This window comes from Caloenas nicobarica, chromosome 2 (genome assembly GCF_036013445.1).
Source record: "Caloenas nicobarica isolate bCalNic1 chromosome 2, bCalNic1.hap1, whole genome shotgun sequence".
Taxonomy (NCBI): Eukaryota; Metazoa; Chordata; class Aves; order Columbiformes; family Columbidae; genus Caloenas; species Caloenas nicobarica.
The window spans coordinates 160437349-160455877 of NC_088246.1; the positions used below are offsets into that span (position 1 = coordinate 160437349).

At 38.1% G+C, this 18529-nt stretch overlaps 1 protein-coding gene across 6 annotated transcripts in view; it reads right to left on the reverse strand.

Moving 5' to 3' along the window:
* The window catches only part of TRAPPC9 (trafficking protein particle complex subunit 9), a 486097-nt gene that overhangs the window by 260833 nt on the left and 206735 nt on the right, over positions 1 to 18529 (reverse strand). For all 6 annotated transcript variants that reach the window (XM_065629223.1, XM_065629226.1, XM_065629224.1 and 3 more), the window contains one exon: positions 7325 to 7478. In XM_065629223.1, the coding sequence (XP_065485295.1) occupies positions 7325 to 7478 (154 nt within the window). The remainder of the gene's footprint in view (positions 1 to 7324; positions 7479 to 18529) is intronic.

Genomic DNA, 18529 nt, shown 5'->3' on the forward strand with positions numbered 1-18529 from the left:
CACACAACCACCAGATGCTGTTTAAAAAAAAATATATAAAACCCAAACCCTAATTTTTCACAGTAGACACTTTTATTTCGCGTTTCTTTAGCAACAGATTGAGTATGATATAAACTGTTTCATACTGAAAACTTGAGTGACAGTCAAATGAACTAGTTATTTCCCCAAGGAAAACTTTGGTCTTTTATAATATCTTGATTGTCTAATGTGTAGCTTGGTACGCACAATTATAACACAGCATGTTTTCTAAAACCTACTGCTTAAAAAGAGAATAGATTTTAAAAAATGGTTTTTATCCTAAAGTTACTCATGCTTTTTCTCTCTGCAGCATTTAACATCTTGCATCCTTCTAAAAAGATTTATTTTCAATAACATATTTCTCAGTCCCTTTGCAAATAAATACAGGTGGAAGTGTGCACACAATCAGAAACAAATCAGCAAATGTTCATAAATAAAAATTATACTTAGGAAAAACAAATTTAAATGATTAATGATCACAGCTCACTTATAGCAGTAGCCTTATTTTAAGCTTTCTGCTTGATTATCATTGAGATACTTTATTATTAAGATTAATTACATGCAGTTATTGAGGTTCTTAAATAATAGTAACTTTTGCAAGCAATTGTTGATGCTAAGAAGCTGCATGGAAATCTAAAGCTCTATCCAACTAACAAAACCTTTCCTAATGTACAAAAGTTCCACAACATGCGATATTCTCATAATCAAAGATCCTTAATTATGATGTAGACTCAAGATAAAGTCATCAAAAGCTGAGCAAACGGAAAAGTAAATGTCAATAATGGTTATCAGTTGTTTGCTGTCAAGCTCAGACATCATATCAGATGAGATGACTCAAGGTTCTCTCCAATAAATATAAATTTCAAAATTCTGATTGGCTACTTAGATGATGAAATACAAAAACATTCATAAAATTTATCTATCTGGAAAGGATGTCAGTGTTCACAAACCTAATAAATGAGTGGAACGTCACTTAGATGAAATTTAATGAAGAAAAGTTCCAAGTATCATCCTGGAAGGAATCAACAAATCTATAAATGGAAGTTGAGAACAATTATTTTGTCAGTTATACTGGACCACATGCAAAAAAAAAAAAAATCATTCAGACACGGGACACTTGCAAAATGAGTCATGAATAGTTCTCAGAGCAAGCATCATATCTGACACATGGACGGTAAGGATTTTATTCTATGAGAAACCTCACCTGAAGCATTGCTTCTAGCTTTGGATCCCACACATCAAGAAGAATATAGCTATACTGCAGGAGAATGTCCGCAATACGACTGAAAGAAAACGTGCTTTGAAAAAACATTGGCAATTAGGTTTAAATATAGAAAAGAAAAAAATGAGGAAGGGGCACACAGAATACAATTTCAAAAATGTAAGAAAACTTGCAAATAGGACAGGCTTCAAATAAATCACAGAAATTAATGGTGAAGTAAGAAAAAAAAAGGTCTAACTGTTTGAAAAGTTAGAAATGGAACATGATATTTAAGGTAGCACTGGAAGTCTCATTTTTTAAAGGCTGTTAGTGCCAGGTTTGGAATATTTTCACAAAAATTACTCCAAAATGTCATAGTCTCATTTCACTGAAATAGCAATTCTTTCACAGTACATTAGAAAATTTCTCTGGCTGCAATCAAACCTGGGGAGAGCAGGAGACGGGGGGAGAACATGAATTTAGTTTTCAGCAGTAATTCTCTGCCCTCTGCATGGCTGCACAAATCACAAAATAATTTATATTGAAAGGCAATTCCAGAGTCACTGTCCAACCCTGTGCTCAAAGCAAGTAAAATACTGAAATTGCATCAGGTTGTTCAAGGTCCTGTCCAGAATTTTTCAATATCTTCAAAGACATGAATTTTATAGCAGTTTTGGACAATGTGTTCTGCTATTTGAGGACCCGTGTTACGAAAAGTATTCTTCCCAGGACCTAACTGGGAATTTACCTGGCTGCAACTTGCTACAGTCACCTCATGATATGTCTTGTTTGAACAGTCAGATGTATTTGTTGACTGTTGCAACTCTCGAGCTTTGAGAAGGTTGCCCCTGGAGGTCCATCCACCTGCACCCAACTGCCTACCAGTTGCCCAAAGGCTCCTCTCCTGAAGTCCAGAGTCACTATCGTGCTACTTGCCTTCCTCACTTCCCTCAGGATATCGAACTCCACCATCTCAGGGTGACTGTAGCCAAGGCTGCCATCAAACTTCACCCCTCCAAATGGATCTTCATTATTTTCAAGTAGCAGATCCTGCACGGCACTCACCAAATCAAGTCATCCAGCACCTGTGCACAAAAAGTGTCCTTGAAGTACTCCAGATATCTCCTAACTTCTTAGAATCAAAGAATCACTTCGGTTGGAAGAGACCTTCAGGATTATTGAGTCCAACCATAACCTAACCTAACTCTAGCACTAAACCATGTCCCTAAAAACCTCATCTAAACACCTTTTAAACCCCTCCAGGGATGGTGACTCCACCACTGCCCTGGGCAGCCTGTTCCAATGCCCGACAACCCTTTCTGGAAAGAATTTTTTCCTAATATCCAATCTAAACCTTCCCTGGAGCAACTTGAGGCCATTTCCTCTTGTCCTATCGCTTGTTACTTGGGAGCAGAGACCAACCCCCTCCATGCTCCAGGCTCCTCTCAGGCAGGTCAGAGATCAGAAGGTCTCCCCTCAGCTCCTGTTCTCCAGCTGAACCCCCAGCTCCCTCAGCCGCTCCCATCACACTTGTGCTCCAGCCCCTTCCCCAGCTCCGTTCCCTTCTCTCAACTCGCCCCAGCACCTCAAGGCCTTTCTTGGTGTCAGGGGCCCAAAGCGGCCGCTTCTTGATGGGTGGTCTGTAACAAATACGCACCACATCACTCTGTTGGACTCCACTGTCCTTGGCCCTAAGGCTTTCAGCTGGCCCATCCCTTGTTTCCTCATGATTCCCTGTGCACTTCAGCCATCCTTCACACCGAGCACAACCACCCCTCCTCATCACCTCTGCCCAGTCTCCCTAAATAACCTACACCCACCCTTCAGCGCACCCTGTTCACACAAACTACCCACTGTCCCTGAAATTCCGATGACACCACAGCTCTGCAAGCGCACGCTGACCTCTAATTCCTCCTTCACATGCTTTTCCAAGTTCAGGTGTGAGCATCTGATGTGGCTTCCTGATCATACCTCAGGGCAGATTTGTTGATCCTAACCCATCACTTTCTCCTTCCCACGCTTCCCCCTTCTTGAACTGCTCTACAGGCTTTGGGGTCCATCTTGCAAGGCACCAAGTTGAAAGCCAGACTCACAAGAGTAGTAAGTCCATTGGCGAAGATGCTCTTACCTCACTTCATCAGGAAGGTGACAAGAGGTACTCAGAGCTAGAAGAAAGGGAAAGACTGTTCATCAAGCAAGAACAATAACTATGGCAAAATGAAATAGATGTAAAACTGAGGCATAAATAAATTCTTTATGCTATCCTTTGCCAAATCCTTCTGCGCTTCCTGTGAAGAATCCCTTCCACCATCTGAACATTGATACGTATTTGCTTATTCTTCTAAAACTGAGGATCACCTCCGTGTGACCAAATTCTCTGAAATAATTCTGAACATATTTGAATTTCTGAAGTAAAAACAGATGGAATGGAATGGAATACTTTGAAAAGTAATAATCTACTGGGAGTTCTGGTTGACAACAAGTTGACCATGAGCCAGCAATGGGCCCTTGTGGCCAAGAGGCCAACGGTACCTGGGGTGCATTAGGAGGAGTGTGACCAGCAGGTCGAGGGAGGTTGTTCCTCCCCCTCTGCTCTGCCCTGGTGAGGCCACATCTGGAGTTCGGTGTCCAGTTCTGGGCTCCCCAGTTTAAGAAGGACAAGGAATTACTGGAGGGAGTCCAGCGACTACAAAGATGATGAGGGGTCTGAAGCATCTTTCTTATGAGGAGAGACTGAGAGAGCTGGGGCTGTTCAGCCTGGAGAAGAGAAGCTGAGAGGGGATCTCATCAGTGTTTATAAACATCTCCAGGGTGGGTGTCAAGAGGATGGACCAGACTCTGTTCAGTGGTGCCCAATGACAGAATGAGGGAAAACGGGCACAGACTGAAGCACAGGAGGTTCCATCTGAACATGAGGAGAAACTTCTTTCCTTTGAGGTGCCAGAGCCCTGGAACAGGCTGCCCAGAGAGGTTGTGGAGTCTCCTTCTCTGGAGACATTCAAACCCACCTGGACACATTTCTGTGCGATCTGCTCTGGTGACCCTGCTTTAGCAGGTGGGTTGGACTGGATGATCTCCAGAGGTCCCTGCCAATCCCAACCACTCTGGGATTCTGTGATTCTTTGACAGTGGTTCTAATACCAAGTGTGCAAAGGCCACAAAGAGAATTTTAACCTGCCTTTCACCTTCCACAAGGGGAACATGAGGTTTCTTAACTCAAGATTTTGAAGAATTCAGGCACTAAGTATCAGTAAAAAGAAGGAAATCTTAGAGCACTCAGCAGGAAATACAACACTCTAGAAACTTCCAAGGACACTTTGTACAGATGTCATGATCCATGAGTCAGAATGCATAGAAGGTCCCCAAATAAAATAAAAATGTTGTTTTAAAATGTCTAGAAAATAGGAAGAGAAGTATACTTTGAAAATATTAGCCACCTTAATACCACACGTGCTCTCTCTGTTCAAACCCTGTTAAAACAAACACCAGTTGTTAAGCTGATACCAGATGCCATCTAACAGATGCTTAAAAAGTCAGCATGTTCTTAATTTAAATTATCTCAATACCTTTATAATCTCAAAGATACACTGAATTACATTACTCCAGAATTTTTCTTAATTGAAATGGCATAGCAGAAAGCTTTCTCATAAGAAGGTCTATTTTCCTAACAATTTTCATTCTATCAAAAATTTACAAAGGTTGAATTGAATAATATGCTGTGTTGTCTTTATCTCCTGCCTTCATCTCTCCAAAAGTATATGAATATCAATCAAGTCTTACAATACTTTCATATATAAAGCACTGAAAATCTCATTACTTGAAATACGGAATATTTCAATGGATAAAGCCATGGAAAATGGACTTTCCATACTCAAAAATACTTCTGGTGCTCCTCAAGACACAGATACAGCCTGAAGTTCCCATCCTTTGTGAACAATTTTTGGCCATCACCAGAGTTCCATGTAACTAACTTTTCACTGCAAACAATGTAATACGCACATTTAAAATTTGAAGCCTTTGTTTACGTGATGGTGTCATATAATATCAACCAATACAGTAAGAATTTGAGGAATTGCAAGCTCAATAATACAGCCCTTCCCTTATAAGCAATATAAGGTTACTTATAACAAAATTGTCTGTACCATGTTTTCTAAAATATACATTCCCCTTCTCATGCATATACTTAGGAGAGAAAGGTTAGCTGGAGAGCTCAAAGCAGCTCAAGGATGGTAGACACCAAAGAGACCACTCAGTCTCAGCATTCAAAAGACTTTTGCAAAAATGCCTTCTCTAGTAAGAAATATAAGCAACTATATCCCTGTGTATTTTTGCAAATACTTTTTATCTCTTGGCTGCATTCAGGTTGGTTTCAGAAGGAAAACAAGGCTTATGCAGTTGAGCTACCCATCCATTTCTCCCTCTTTGTCTGTCCATCAGTATGTCCGAAATAAATGCCGCTGGCCAGCATCAAATTAGTCTGGTGGGAGGACAGATGTCTTAGAAACAAAGCTGCTCAAATTTAGCAGAAGTGGAGGAAATTTTACTTTTTTTTTTACTGGTTCACATCTAAATGTTCCCGTAAGAAATAAAAGGACGCCAAAGACTGGATTCTAGTTGGAAAATGAAATCTGGAAAACAATGTACACGTTTCTTCAAGAATTTTTAAGCACTTGTGCAATTCATTGCTTTGCATTAGAATAGTTTTTCTTCTAGGAACAGAGAGAACATTCGTAACAAATCTTAGAAACACAGAAACTAGTGCTTGTACTGAATTTAACACACGGAATTCATGCATTTTTCTACTGGTTTTCTACGGTACTGACCTATGTGTCAGTCATGACAGTTTTGGTATCAAAATTGGGTTGAAATACAGAACACAGAATGGATGTAAACAGTGTTGCCCAGCAACAGAAATGAATGAGGATGTATTTTTACATCCTGACAAAATTATTACAACTATGCATTCAATGCCAGCGTGAGAATGCAACTATGCTATCAAAGAATATTAATATCGTTCCATAACACGAAAATTTTCTAAGTGAGTGCTGGTTAAATATTGACATTTTTGCATAAACAAACTCTGTCTGAAATGTTGCTTAGGGAGCCTGGACGGAACCAGGCACCAGGAATCTCATTTATGTCTCAAATCTTGCCTTTGACTAAGGCACAGCTAATTTAATAATTAGTAATGAAAAATCATTTGAGATCACTAGATAAAAGTACAAATAAAAATACAAAACGACTTTAAAGATAAACCATGATTCGATTGATGCTCTTCTCTCATCTCCTGCCACCCACTATCGCATGAATTTGAGGAAGATCTGAGTGAAAAATAAAAATCTCCTGGAAGATGGTGAGTATCAACGCTTGGCTTGGGGGGCTCTTGGCTGCACAGAACGTTCCCCTGACGAAAATAATGAAAACTGTACTTTTGACAAGCCAAGCACAAGATTTTTTACAGAAGCCATGAAATTTACAGCAACAACAGTGGCTTATTTTAACTCTAAACTGAATGTAATTTCTTATTAATAATCATAAGGCAATCTTTTACTGCATTTAGAATGATGATGGGGATTTTATGTTTAGGATGACTAAGTCATCACGCAAGTCCTTTTTAAGCCTTAAAAAGGCTACCCAAGATCAGATATATTACTAAATCTGTAAAGAGGACTTGGAAATACATTTTTCTGATATGTTCTGGTCTGCCCAAATGTAATTAACTATGTGAAAACTCTCTAAATCCAGCTTCAAGTATTTCTTTATGATTCAGCTACTTGGTGTGGGGAAGAACAGAAAAATCTAACCTGATAAAACTACTGTTCATCAATCCTAATTATATTTCCGCAGTTCCCTAAAAGTTGTGAAAAACACACCGGGTTTGTGGCAGGTTCAATGACTCTAGAAAAAGCCTTCTAGTAAGACCCAAGCATCATCTAAATAATATAAAGCACAATTAACCTTAAACAGTCTGTAATTATGATAAGTTTCACAGTTCTAATTACTTTTCGGTAACACTGCTATGAAGTGAGTTGAATTATAAAATAAAACGTGTCATAGGGCATATATTTATATATTTTTTTAAAGCAGGTATTTACGAAAGGATATAATTTTCCAGCAAATATCCAGCTTGCTGTTAATCTCCAGACCTTTGGCTTGTTGCCTTTCTTCTTCCAGCTGCTTCGCATTCGCAAACTGTGTCCCGTCAGCGGGGGATTCTGGGAAGCTCTCAAAACTGAACTTGTCAACTTGGATAGCCATGCTGTAGCAAAGGCAAAAGAAAGAAAACAGGATTTTTAGTATAACAATTTTACAGATATTACTTCCGCAGACAATGCAGAGCGCTGTGAAGCCAAGCGCTGCGATATTACTATATTTGTCTCAATGGGATCTAGTCTGTATGCCAATGAAATATAAGCCGTACGGTTTATGCTACTGAAAACAGAAGTTTACGCGTATTAAAGATGGCAAGATTTAAAAAAAAAAAAAAAAAAAAAAAGTCAATCGACATATTAATGCCTTTGTGAGTGATACACAAGATACGTGTTGCGGTTGCAACCAGTTGACCTTATTGTGGTTCTGCAGAGGTTCATCTGCCTTCCCCCTCGGTATGTAAATGCTCCTGGTGTGCTTAAGACTTGCCAAAAAAGAGCAACAAAACCGGGCCAAATGCTGCTAAACATACTATTTAAAGTAGTTTATTAAGCCCCACCTATATACAAGTAAAACAAAATATATACAGGTGTCTCCTGAAGTGCACAGTAACACACTTAGAAAGCCATGTGCACGTCATTCGTTATACAAGCCGACCTCCTAAATTTTCCTCTAAAAATTTCCTTACAAAACTCAGGAGGGAAAGACAAAATAACTGCAGTACTAGGGCACAGATGTGGCCCTTCATTTTTTTCTTTAAGAAGACACTTGCATCTTGCTTTATGTATTTTCATGTATTACAGGCAATGTCAATTTCCATATCATAGTATAATTCATTGGTAGTAAATGGTGAAATAATCACTTTATTAAATGTACGGTAAGGCATAAAAGCAAATTAAATTAAATATATTATGCTATAATGCATACTAAATACTTATATGTTAAACTAGAATCACTAATCTAATATAAAAGGGATTTTAAACCAGCTCACATCACATGAAATGTGGTTATAGCAGATCTAATATACTGTGCTGCCAAAAGAGCTTTAATTTCCTGAATCGTCTGAAATAGAAAAATAATTAGGGAAGAATTAAAATATATTGCTCTTGAGATGACTTTGCACTTAAGGAAAACAGAAGACCAAGCAACAGTTTTGAAAACCATTCATGATGAAATGCAACTACGATCTAAGAAAGGGTATGGGAAGGAAATTTAACAAAAACACAGGATTACTAATACTCCTTTATCTCCTTCTACATATAGAAACCTATTCCATAAATGTTGCCAAAAGCAAAACGCTCGTAACAAAAGTCAACAAGGAAGGGCTTTGAAATCCCTCCAGACCAGAAGAGTTTTTCTATAATTAGCATTAATTTGAGAGAATCTTGACCCTAGAAGAAACTAGGAGAAAATACACGGCAATTACAAGAAAAGGAATAACCTAGGGTTTATGAATTTTACTGTGGAAAGATGAATTCAAACAGGCACATCACGCTTCACCCTGAGCAAAACCCAACATTTCAGGAGAAACTGTTAATGTTCTAAACTACATTTATCATGAAAAATATAAATACAGCACCGAGACAAAGGTGGCACAATTATTGTTTCTGTAAGATCTTCTGCAGATTGCATCTGTGTTGCTCTTCACTTTTAAAACTCAAAAAAAGGCAGGGGAAATAATCTATTTCTCTCTAAGGCCTGTTTTTGTTTTGGCTATTTTTCCTACAGCAAGAGATCATTAAGAGTTCTTAATTTGTATGCAAAGAGTGTGAAGTGCTGGGCATATAAAAAAAAGCTAACACGAGCTACAAAAGTATATCACAGTAACTGCAGGAATCAAGCCAGAAATAAAGAATTTAATGAAAAACACCTAGATACAATCTGTAGAGTGGATTAAAAAAAAAATAGGCCTGAAACCATGACTAACAACATCAGTTCTTAGTGGTATTGAGGTACAATTTGATTCTGCAAACGCTTAATTTTCCTGGATTTTGAATACATAATGCGTGTGGAAGACAGAGGCGCAACTGGAACATTCCGAAAACATTTTTGCCTTTGTTTCTGAGATTATTTCATCACTCCGTGGTACATGAACAGATGCAAACTCAGTATTGATTTCTATTATATACACAGTACTGCTTAAATTCTCACATAAATACTCATAGTTAGCTACCTTTAGTCATATTTTGACAGCAAATTATCGTGGTTTCTGAACAGTCAAATGTATTTAGAATCCATCTCCCAACAGACCTGCACAACAGGTCTCATCTAATTGTTGTGCCACATTTATCTAAGTGAATAATATATTAGAAAAACAATCCTGCCTAACGATATTTTATATTTAATCAAGGGCATTCAGAATGCATTCTTCTGTTAATGGATCATTACTGGCAACATGGTCAATTTTTTTCCTGGAAATCAAATATGCATGTAGGCACTTTTTTTCCCCCAACGGTCTATAATGAATCCACATCAGCTTCAGGAATAAAGCTTAGATTACTCTTGCGAACAGTTCATTTTACAGGTCTGTTTGAAATAACTTTCATTAAGCTTTAGGGTACAGAAAACTTGAGTAAATAGGGCTCCTAGTACTCAGAACCTCCACTAATTTTTCAAAATTTTTAACCATGCTTTTATTTATGCTGTGTATATTGTATTTAAGAAGATTCAAAAACATCCCCAACAACATACTTGGAAAGTGAAGAGGTCTGAGCAAAAGATAACTAAGGAGGGGGAAAAAAAATCCCAGAAAATAATATGATGAATACAGCTGTAGGTAGAATATATGAAAGCAACAAAGAGAGAAAATAAAATTGTTCAAGACTGTCGTTACACTCAAAGTAAAGCATGACAAAACTAAATCCTAGCTCTTTTTCTTAAACATATATGCCTTTCATCATCAGTATTCTGCTTCCTCTTCTGCTGAAAATATTCTTATCTCTGCATTTTTTATCAATAATGTTGCTTCAGTGTTTATTCCTCAGATTGTGGAATGTGTAGTAAAATGGAAGGCTCTACATAAAAGTCAAAACAAAAAATAAATACCCTAACCTAAATCAGTCACTCACCCTTAAAAATTTACCCCTACACAAACACAGCTGCTTCGTTCGACTTTTAATACAGCGATTTCTCCCATCTCAAAAGATGCATTTCCCCAGTGAGGTATTAACGAATGGACAAACAATTCCTGAAGCAAGTTGACTGACGGAGAAAATGGAGAAGCTGGACACTGGGTTACAAGCACCGACTAGAAAAAGGATTTTTTAATTTTTTAAGTGATCAGTCGAGATCACATGGGCTTTATCCTAAAAGAAGTAGGAGGCAGTGAAAGGCAACCCCTTGGCCATCGCCCAACTGAAATGGATTTTAGCCACGAAAGCCTCTCTCCATTTCTATCTACAGTTACTTTACAATCTGTTTCCTCCCCAAATTGCCATTGTTTGTTGTGATATACAGGAATCTATAGAATCTATATAGAAAGAAGTAAAAAGAAAAAGACAATTTGGATTGAAACAGAAATTCACTTTATTACAAACGGCCAGGATAACAATGGCTCACGTTGTGCAAGGGTAACTATATACACAGTACCTTGCCCTTCACAGGAATTACATATCGGAGAAAACATAAAAGATCTTAAAATGCAGAAGTTTAAACATATATTTGCTCCAGAAAAAGGGACTAGAATTTCATTTTAACCTTCTTTGCCTCCTGGTTAGCTATCCAAATTTCCTACAAGAAGAGCTTTTAATAAATCATGAGATATTTGTATAAAAACACTGCATTATGTAAAAATATTCAATAGCCCATCCTGCAAATGCAAAACAGGTTTTGTTTCTCTCTGGCTAACCTTGCTTATGTGGGAGAAGGGATAAAGTAACAACGGTTTTCATGAATAATGAAACGATCGTGTTGTGAAACCACTGGGTTTTGTCACGAAACGAGCCCAAGCCGTTGTGACAGCTACTCAGACAACCAAGCGTCGTTACAGGGATGCAAATTATTCAAATACAAATTAAGCGAATGAAGAGGAAAAGGTCAGCTCATTGGCAATGCTGATGGTATGTCTGCACGGTATCATCTCACGTCACTTGTCAGGATGACTTAAAGGGGAAAAAAAATGACAAACCTTTTCATGGTGCAGCAGACATTTCAACGACACTTATCCAAAGTCCTATTAAAGTCGCAGTACAGAATTATTAAAGACATTGGACAGATCGTTTCACCACTTCTCATGAGTTCCAACTTTACTGGAAATATTATTCTGTCCCGACAAAAAAAATGCACAACAGGAAGGACTTTGTGTCAAGAAATTCCTTTAAATGGCATCATGACTATCCCTGAACCAGTGCCTTGCGCATCCCCCTTTACTAAAGCAGCGCTGGTTACAACTCAGCAGCATCGAGAGTTTCACAGAAGTGGCGAGTAGCAGATAAAATGAATAAGTGAAAAATTCAGTAAGGGATTATTGCCTGTAGTGCTATAAACTCCTGAGCTTGTTGGTGGCAGGAGAGCGGACAAGTCCCAGGGACGTCCTCTTGATGCATCTTGGCTCTGCTGATGTCCCCATCTAATGTAAGGGGATGAATCTATAAAGTGAAATTAAATGTCACCCTCTCCAAATAAAACAGGGTTAAAAGCAGGCATGGTATTAAAAGGAAAGCAGCAATCTAGTTAGCATAACTAGATTTTATCTTTCGTTAAGTAAATAAAATACTGCTGCTTAGGTTGGAAGAATAAAATCTAGGGATAGTCCTGATTGAATTAACTTTAGGAAGAAATGATATAACAGGAACCCAAAAACTCTTCCTCATGGCTAACTGCCTATTTAAATACTATCAGCCACAGATAAGTTCGCAAGCTGTTTCCATAATCAAGCTGAAAGAAGGCAGTTGCAGACTTTATTCAATATTATGCTTCCTGTTCATCCTTCTTTCTTATACAAAGTAGATGGCAGGGACACAGAGTCAGACCATATTACTACTACTTATGCAAAATGTTTATGCGTATGAATAATCGCCGTATAGTCGATGACTTTAAATTTCAGGAAAAGCTACAAGCGAGGATGCGAATCTTGTTCTCAATTTCACAAGGGGAAAAAAATGCCTAAAGAAAAGCTTCATTTAAAAAAAGAAATTTCACCTGATTTTTCCATTGTGTAATCTCAGTTTTTATAAAAATCATGTTTCAGATACACAGAATTCCCCCCTAAATATAGGTTCTGTAGTTGACATAAAAATGTAGAGTGGTGACACCCCAGTATATAATAATTTACAGGCAAACAGGGACCTCAAGAATCTCTTGTGAGATTAATACATTTGTATCACTAGATTAAAATGAGAAAGTAAAGTACTGCAAATTAACATATACCTTGTGTTTACTTCTAAGGATTTCACTGGTTTCGAAGTACAATATATATTCCATTCACTACTATAAAAACCAGCTGTAAAAATAAGTAGCTCAAGCGGCCCATAAGTAATGATCTCTCCTTCTGGCTTAAAACTGACTTCATAAAGGATTGCTTTAATATCTGAACTATGCAGAGCAAAAGATAATTTTTTCCATTAATCTTGGAAAGGTCAAGTAAATTAAAAAATTTGCATTTAGAACTTAATTATTTATTTAAAATAATTGAAGAGACGATAATAGCCAAACCATAGTGCTGAAGTCTGTAAAATTCAATAGCTTATACTTATCTGATCCACAACATTTCAGATGATAAAAAGTTAAACTAGGAAAGAATAATTCCACTGCATATAATGCTATATTTGAAAATAGAACAGTGTTAAGAGACAGTTAGCTACACAAATCTTTGGTTTAAATGAGATTATACTATGCATGCTGAGAATCTGGCTTTTTAATTTGTAACTCCAAATCTGAAAACCACAAACTGGAAATGAAGTGGCATAACAATTAGATTCAACTTGCATCTTTTCTCACTCACCCATTTAAATAATTTGGACTCCTGTGGCAATCACTGTGCAGCAAAATTTCTAGCTAATAACAAAATAAGAAATTTAAAATAATAATAGTAATACCCTACTCTATAAAGAAATACGCCAATTTCTATAGGGGCCATAAGAGACTGATAATCAATAATCATTCACTCTTAGGAAATGTAGAAAAGCCTCAGCATGATAATACTTGAAGACTGAGTTGAATATCCTCCCTTTATTTATCACAGCTGAACTCTGCAAAGATTCTAATCCTGTTATTATCCAAAATAATGCCATACTGTACCACCCATCTCTCAGCGGAATATTAATAATCAGAGAAATAAACTTCAAAAGGTATATGTTCATATTCAGTTTCTCATTTGTACAATTCAGTGTTGCCTTTATATGGCAGAAAGTTCAAAAGAAAACATATGTAAATTAAAAACATGGAATTTTGTGCCAGATATAACAAACAAGACCAAAAAAACCCCATTCTACACTCATGCCTTGGCATTACTCCACCTCTCTCAATCTTCTCAGGAAAAGATTGAGAAGATTGCTCACCCCAAAAAATAAAGGGAAAATACAGCAGAATAAGGCAAGCGTCTCTGTTCTGTTCAGAGCATCTGAACCCAAGTTAGTGTCAAGTGGAAGAACCAGGTACCCACCTGCTCCAACCCTTGTCTTCCTCCTGACTGCACACACCTCGTGTTGAAGAACATGGGACAAAACCACCAAGTGTCTCTGCTTCTGGAACACCCCAAAAAAAGCCAGAAACACTGGTAAGTAGCACCATGATCAGGAATGACCACCGGATCACTTCATAGCACGGTCTCTGTCCTGTCCCAACACCGATGGGTGTTGCTGGTCCCAGGGCACTGTGGTCTGGGACATGGGGAGTTGGGTCCACGTAGAACCAACACAGGTCACCAAGACCCTCAGAGGGGTCTCACAGCCTCTTGTACATGATAAACCTGGAGCATCAACTCACTCTTTAGAAAAAAAGCCTTAAAAGTCCTTGATACATCATGTAATTGAAGGCAATGCTCTTCTCTTAAAAGAATTTGACCGTAACAGGTTGTGCGCATCTGAACAGGTATCTTCAGAGAAGACACCGAGAACCTAGTAAAAACAAACTCAGAATTCTCAGAACACCAGAACAACAGCCTGTACAACTAAGAAATCATTCACACATGAAGCAGCACATCTCAGTGATTACACGAGAGAAAATTAAGTGATACAGAGGATTACATACATTTTTTTTTTCATAAAGGAATTGCAAGCTTTCATAAAGGAAGTGATTCAAACAATTTTCGGGCAAAATGACAGGACACATAAATGCTTAGTGTGCAAGCATACACATTTCACCTTGAACTGTCACTTCGAGATACAATTAAATTTTACATTCATAGTGAATTATCAGTTTACAACCTACTTGCTTGTCGTCTTTTTTATACACGAAGATAAAATTTCCCCTATTCCCAGAGCAATGCAGCAGAATTCACCTCAAGATGATTTACCGTGATAACCAAATTATTTTCCGAGTCAATGTTTTCCCAAATTATTGGGTTTTTTAGATGTATAACCTGTATATGTCTATCAGACATGACCTTCACATTTTCTGGATTTCTTAGAAAAACAACAGGTATTCAGAGCACTCTTTGGTTAATTCCTTCAAGAGTCTCGTATTCAAGTTAGCCCAGTCTACAAACTTCAGAATTTTTATTTTGCCATGGCCTTATTGATTCTTTCAGTATTTAGTTACTCGGATTTTATTACAGATTCTCAAGTCCCAAAAGCAAGTTTTGTGGGTAACGCCAGAGAGCAAAGGTGGGGAACAGTCAGGACATATTCAGTCGCAGAAACCAAAGCACCGGTACAACAGCAAACATCTGCCACCGTAGCGACGTGGTCCATGAGTTTGGATCTACAGAGTGCACTTTGTAACTATTACCAGCAATAATGTTCACAAACATGAGTAGGGGCACAAGTAGCTTTAGTCATGCTCCCTAAATCTTAGCTCCCAGCCAGCAAGCATCGCCTGAGGGGGTGTACAGGTTCCATAGCAGTCAACTGCTCAGCTCTATGAAAAGAATTCTACACATCTGATAGAATCATGGAGTCATAGAGTCATTTTGTTTGGAAAAGACCTTTGAGATCATCAAGTCCAATTTTTAACCTAACACTGCCAAGTCCACCTCTAAACCGTGTCCCTAAGAACCTCATCTACGTGTCTTTTAAACCCCTCCAGGGATGGTGACTCCACCACTGCCCTGGGCAGCCTGTTCCAATGCCCAACAACCCTTACCATGAAGAAATGTTTTGTAATATCCAATCTAAACCTCCCCTGGCACAACTTGAGGCCATTTCCTCCCATCCTGCCACTTGTTACCTGGGAGCAGAGACCAACCCCCTCCATGCTCCAGGCTCCTCTCAGGCAGGTCAGAGATCAGAAGGTCTCCCCTCAGCTCCTGTTCTCCAGCTGAACCCCCAGCTCCCTCAGCCGCTCCCATCACACTTGTGCTCCAGCCCCTTCCCCAGCTCCGTTCCCTTCTCTCAACTCGCTCCAGCACCTCAAGGCCTTTCTTGGCGTGAGGGGCCCAAAACTGACCCCAGGATTCAAAGTACACACGCGAAATTTTCACCTAAACAACATTTTTCCCACAAAACACTGTGTGCATGAGAAGTCTATTTAATGCATCCTCCACCAATAACACCTAAATGTATATTTAGAAGCATGCCGAGAAACAAGCTATTTTCAGAAAAGAAATATCTCCCACTGAGCAGTGCAGCAGCCTGAAAGACCACATTGGCCTTACCAGTTCTCGTTAATGGGCAGATCATTAATGAATGCTGATGTGATAGCCCCAAAGCACTTCTCCTCCGCCCAGGACGTTTGGGTTAATAAACCACGGCATTGCTTCTACTGTTAATTATACTCAGCCTTTAGCAGCCTTGCATCCAACTTAAGCAAAATGCAGCACTAGGATTGTCTTCACTTGTACCTCGTCACGTTGATATTGATTTACCTTTGCAAATTTTTGCCTCACGTGTTGCTGTGTTGCATGCAGTTGTCTGATTTGCCTGATTAGAATATCAGGAAAGGAGCACAGCTCAAAAATACATCGTTATTTCTGCCAAAACTCACAGAATCACAGAATGGTTGGGGTTGGAAGGGACTTCTGGAGACCATCCAGTCCAACCCACCTGCTAAAGCAGGGTCACCTCAGGTGGGTTTTGAATGTCTGCAGAGAAGGAAACTCCACAACCTCTCCTCAACAACTCCACAACTCAACTGCTGCATCTTCCCATTTGGAAATTGTTGTATTTTATCAAATAACTGCCCTGCCAGTTGCCCTCTTATTCAGAGACTTCTGAGCTTGGGTTCCCATGGGAAAGGGCAGTCCAGCTAAATGGCCCCCAGCCTCAGATGTGAACCCTGCAGCTAGAAATCCCGTGTTTATTTTATTATTAAAATGCATAAATACTCCTTTTGGAGCAGTTGCCCACCATATTCATAGAATCATAGAACCAATTTGTTTGGAAGAGACCCTCAAGATCATCAAGTCCAAAAGTTAACCTAACTCTAGCACTAAACCATGTCCCTAAGAACCTCATCTACACGTCATTTAAACCCCTCCAGGGATGGTGACTCCACCACTGCCCTGGGCAGCCTGTTCCAATCCCTGACAACCTTTTCTGGGAAGACGTTTTTCCTAATATCCAATCTGAACCTCCCCTGGTGCAACTTGAGGCCGTCTCCTCTCACCCTATTAACCTACCTTAATTAAATAGGGTATTATATACCACAGATTATATAGACGTTCAACTGTACAGCCCTGTTTAGTGCAGTGACACAACTGTCTGCAAAGAACTAAAGCAAATTTTACAAAGAAACATTAAACCCCAACTAGACCAAGGGGCTTTTTACTCTTCTTTCCTGTGGTTCAGAAATACTCTGACTATAGTAGTTTGCATTTTAGAAAGTAAAATTTCACATGTGAGTTTGGGAAGCTTTCACAGAATATGCAGCTGGTGTAAAATAACTGAGGTAAAACCCAGATTTTTGTAGCCAGCAATAAAACGAGGATAAGCATTTTCATATATACAAATTTCTTATAGAAGAATGGATTTCCTTACTACATTTAGAAGAAGTGGAGGGAAGGGGGATTACAAATACTACAAGTTAGGAGCACTCAAATAATGGTGATAAATATACTTTGGTTTTGATAGAATTCCAGAGTACCCTTTGTTATCATGGTAAGCACAAAAACCTCAGCTGAGGAACAATTTAAAAGAATCCTCCAAATTATGACATTCCCATTAAAAGTTCCCACTGAAGGCATCATTTTAAGTATGCTACTAATTTTTCTAAAAATATTCATGGTTTTTAAGAGAAAGTATTCTTCTTAAAATGAGGAATAAACTATCAGGATTAAGGAGTGGTGTAATTTTTCATTTAAGTATTTCACTCATGTCTACTTGAAATGTCTAGCTTTAAAAATGTATCTTTTTAGAATAATCTTTTCAGCGCTTCTTAAACAGAGAAATTATTATTATAAGTGAAAAATTAACTTGAAGTTATTGAGAAGCTTTGGTAGTGTTTTAAAATATGTAAATGTTGTAGGTGAGTATTTTTCAGCATTTTTTAAATCTAGAAATTTAAAAAGTATTTTCATCCATCTAAATACAAATTTTATGGACTAAGAAAAAACTTGAATCAAAATTCTATGAATCTCTGTTTCTTTGTAGTATTCCTTTATAGATAATAAAAGTTCAGAAGACGATGCTATCTACAATTCTGAAAGACAGTTTTTCCTTTAAAAAAATGAAAACTGCAAGACAAAATTCAAAGGTGTCAAAATAGAAAACGATTATTTCAGATCTCTTTTATGAAAATTACGTATACTTCCCACTCAAAGACTAGATTTTGCTGAATATAATAAAAACATATATAGGTATCGATTTCAAACTGAATCCCAATCTAGGAATCAGTCTTATTCTCCATCTTTAGGAAGGGAAAAAATCAATATATTTTCACTTCCAGCTTATGAGAGAGTTGACATTCACTTGTATATAGATCACCAACATATTTTTTCAAAACCATCCTGTCCCACCTGGTTCCCATTTCCTGCAAAGAACCCAAAACCCCCAAACAAATGCATAGAGGGGAACACATATTTACACATACAGTATTAGGCCAATTTGATGGTTAAAAAAAAAAAAG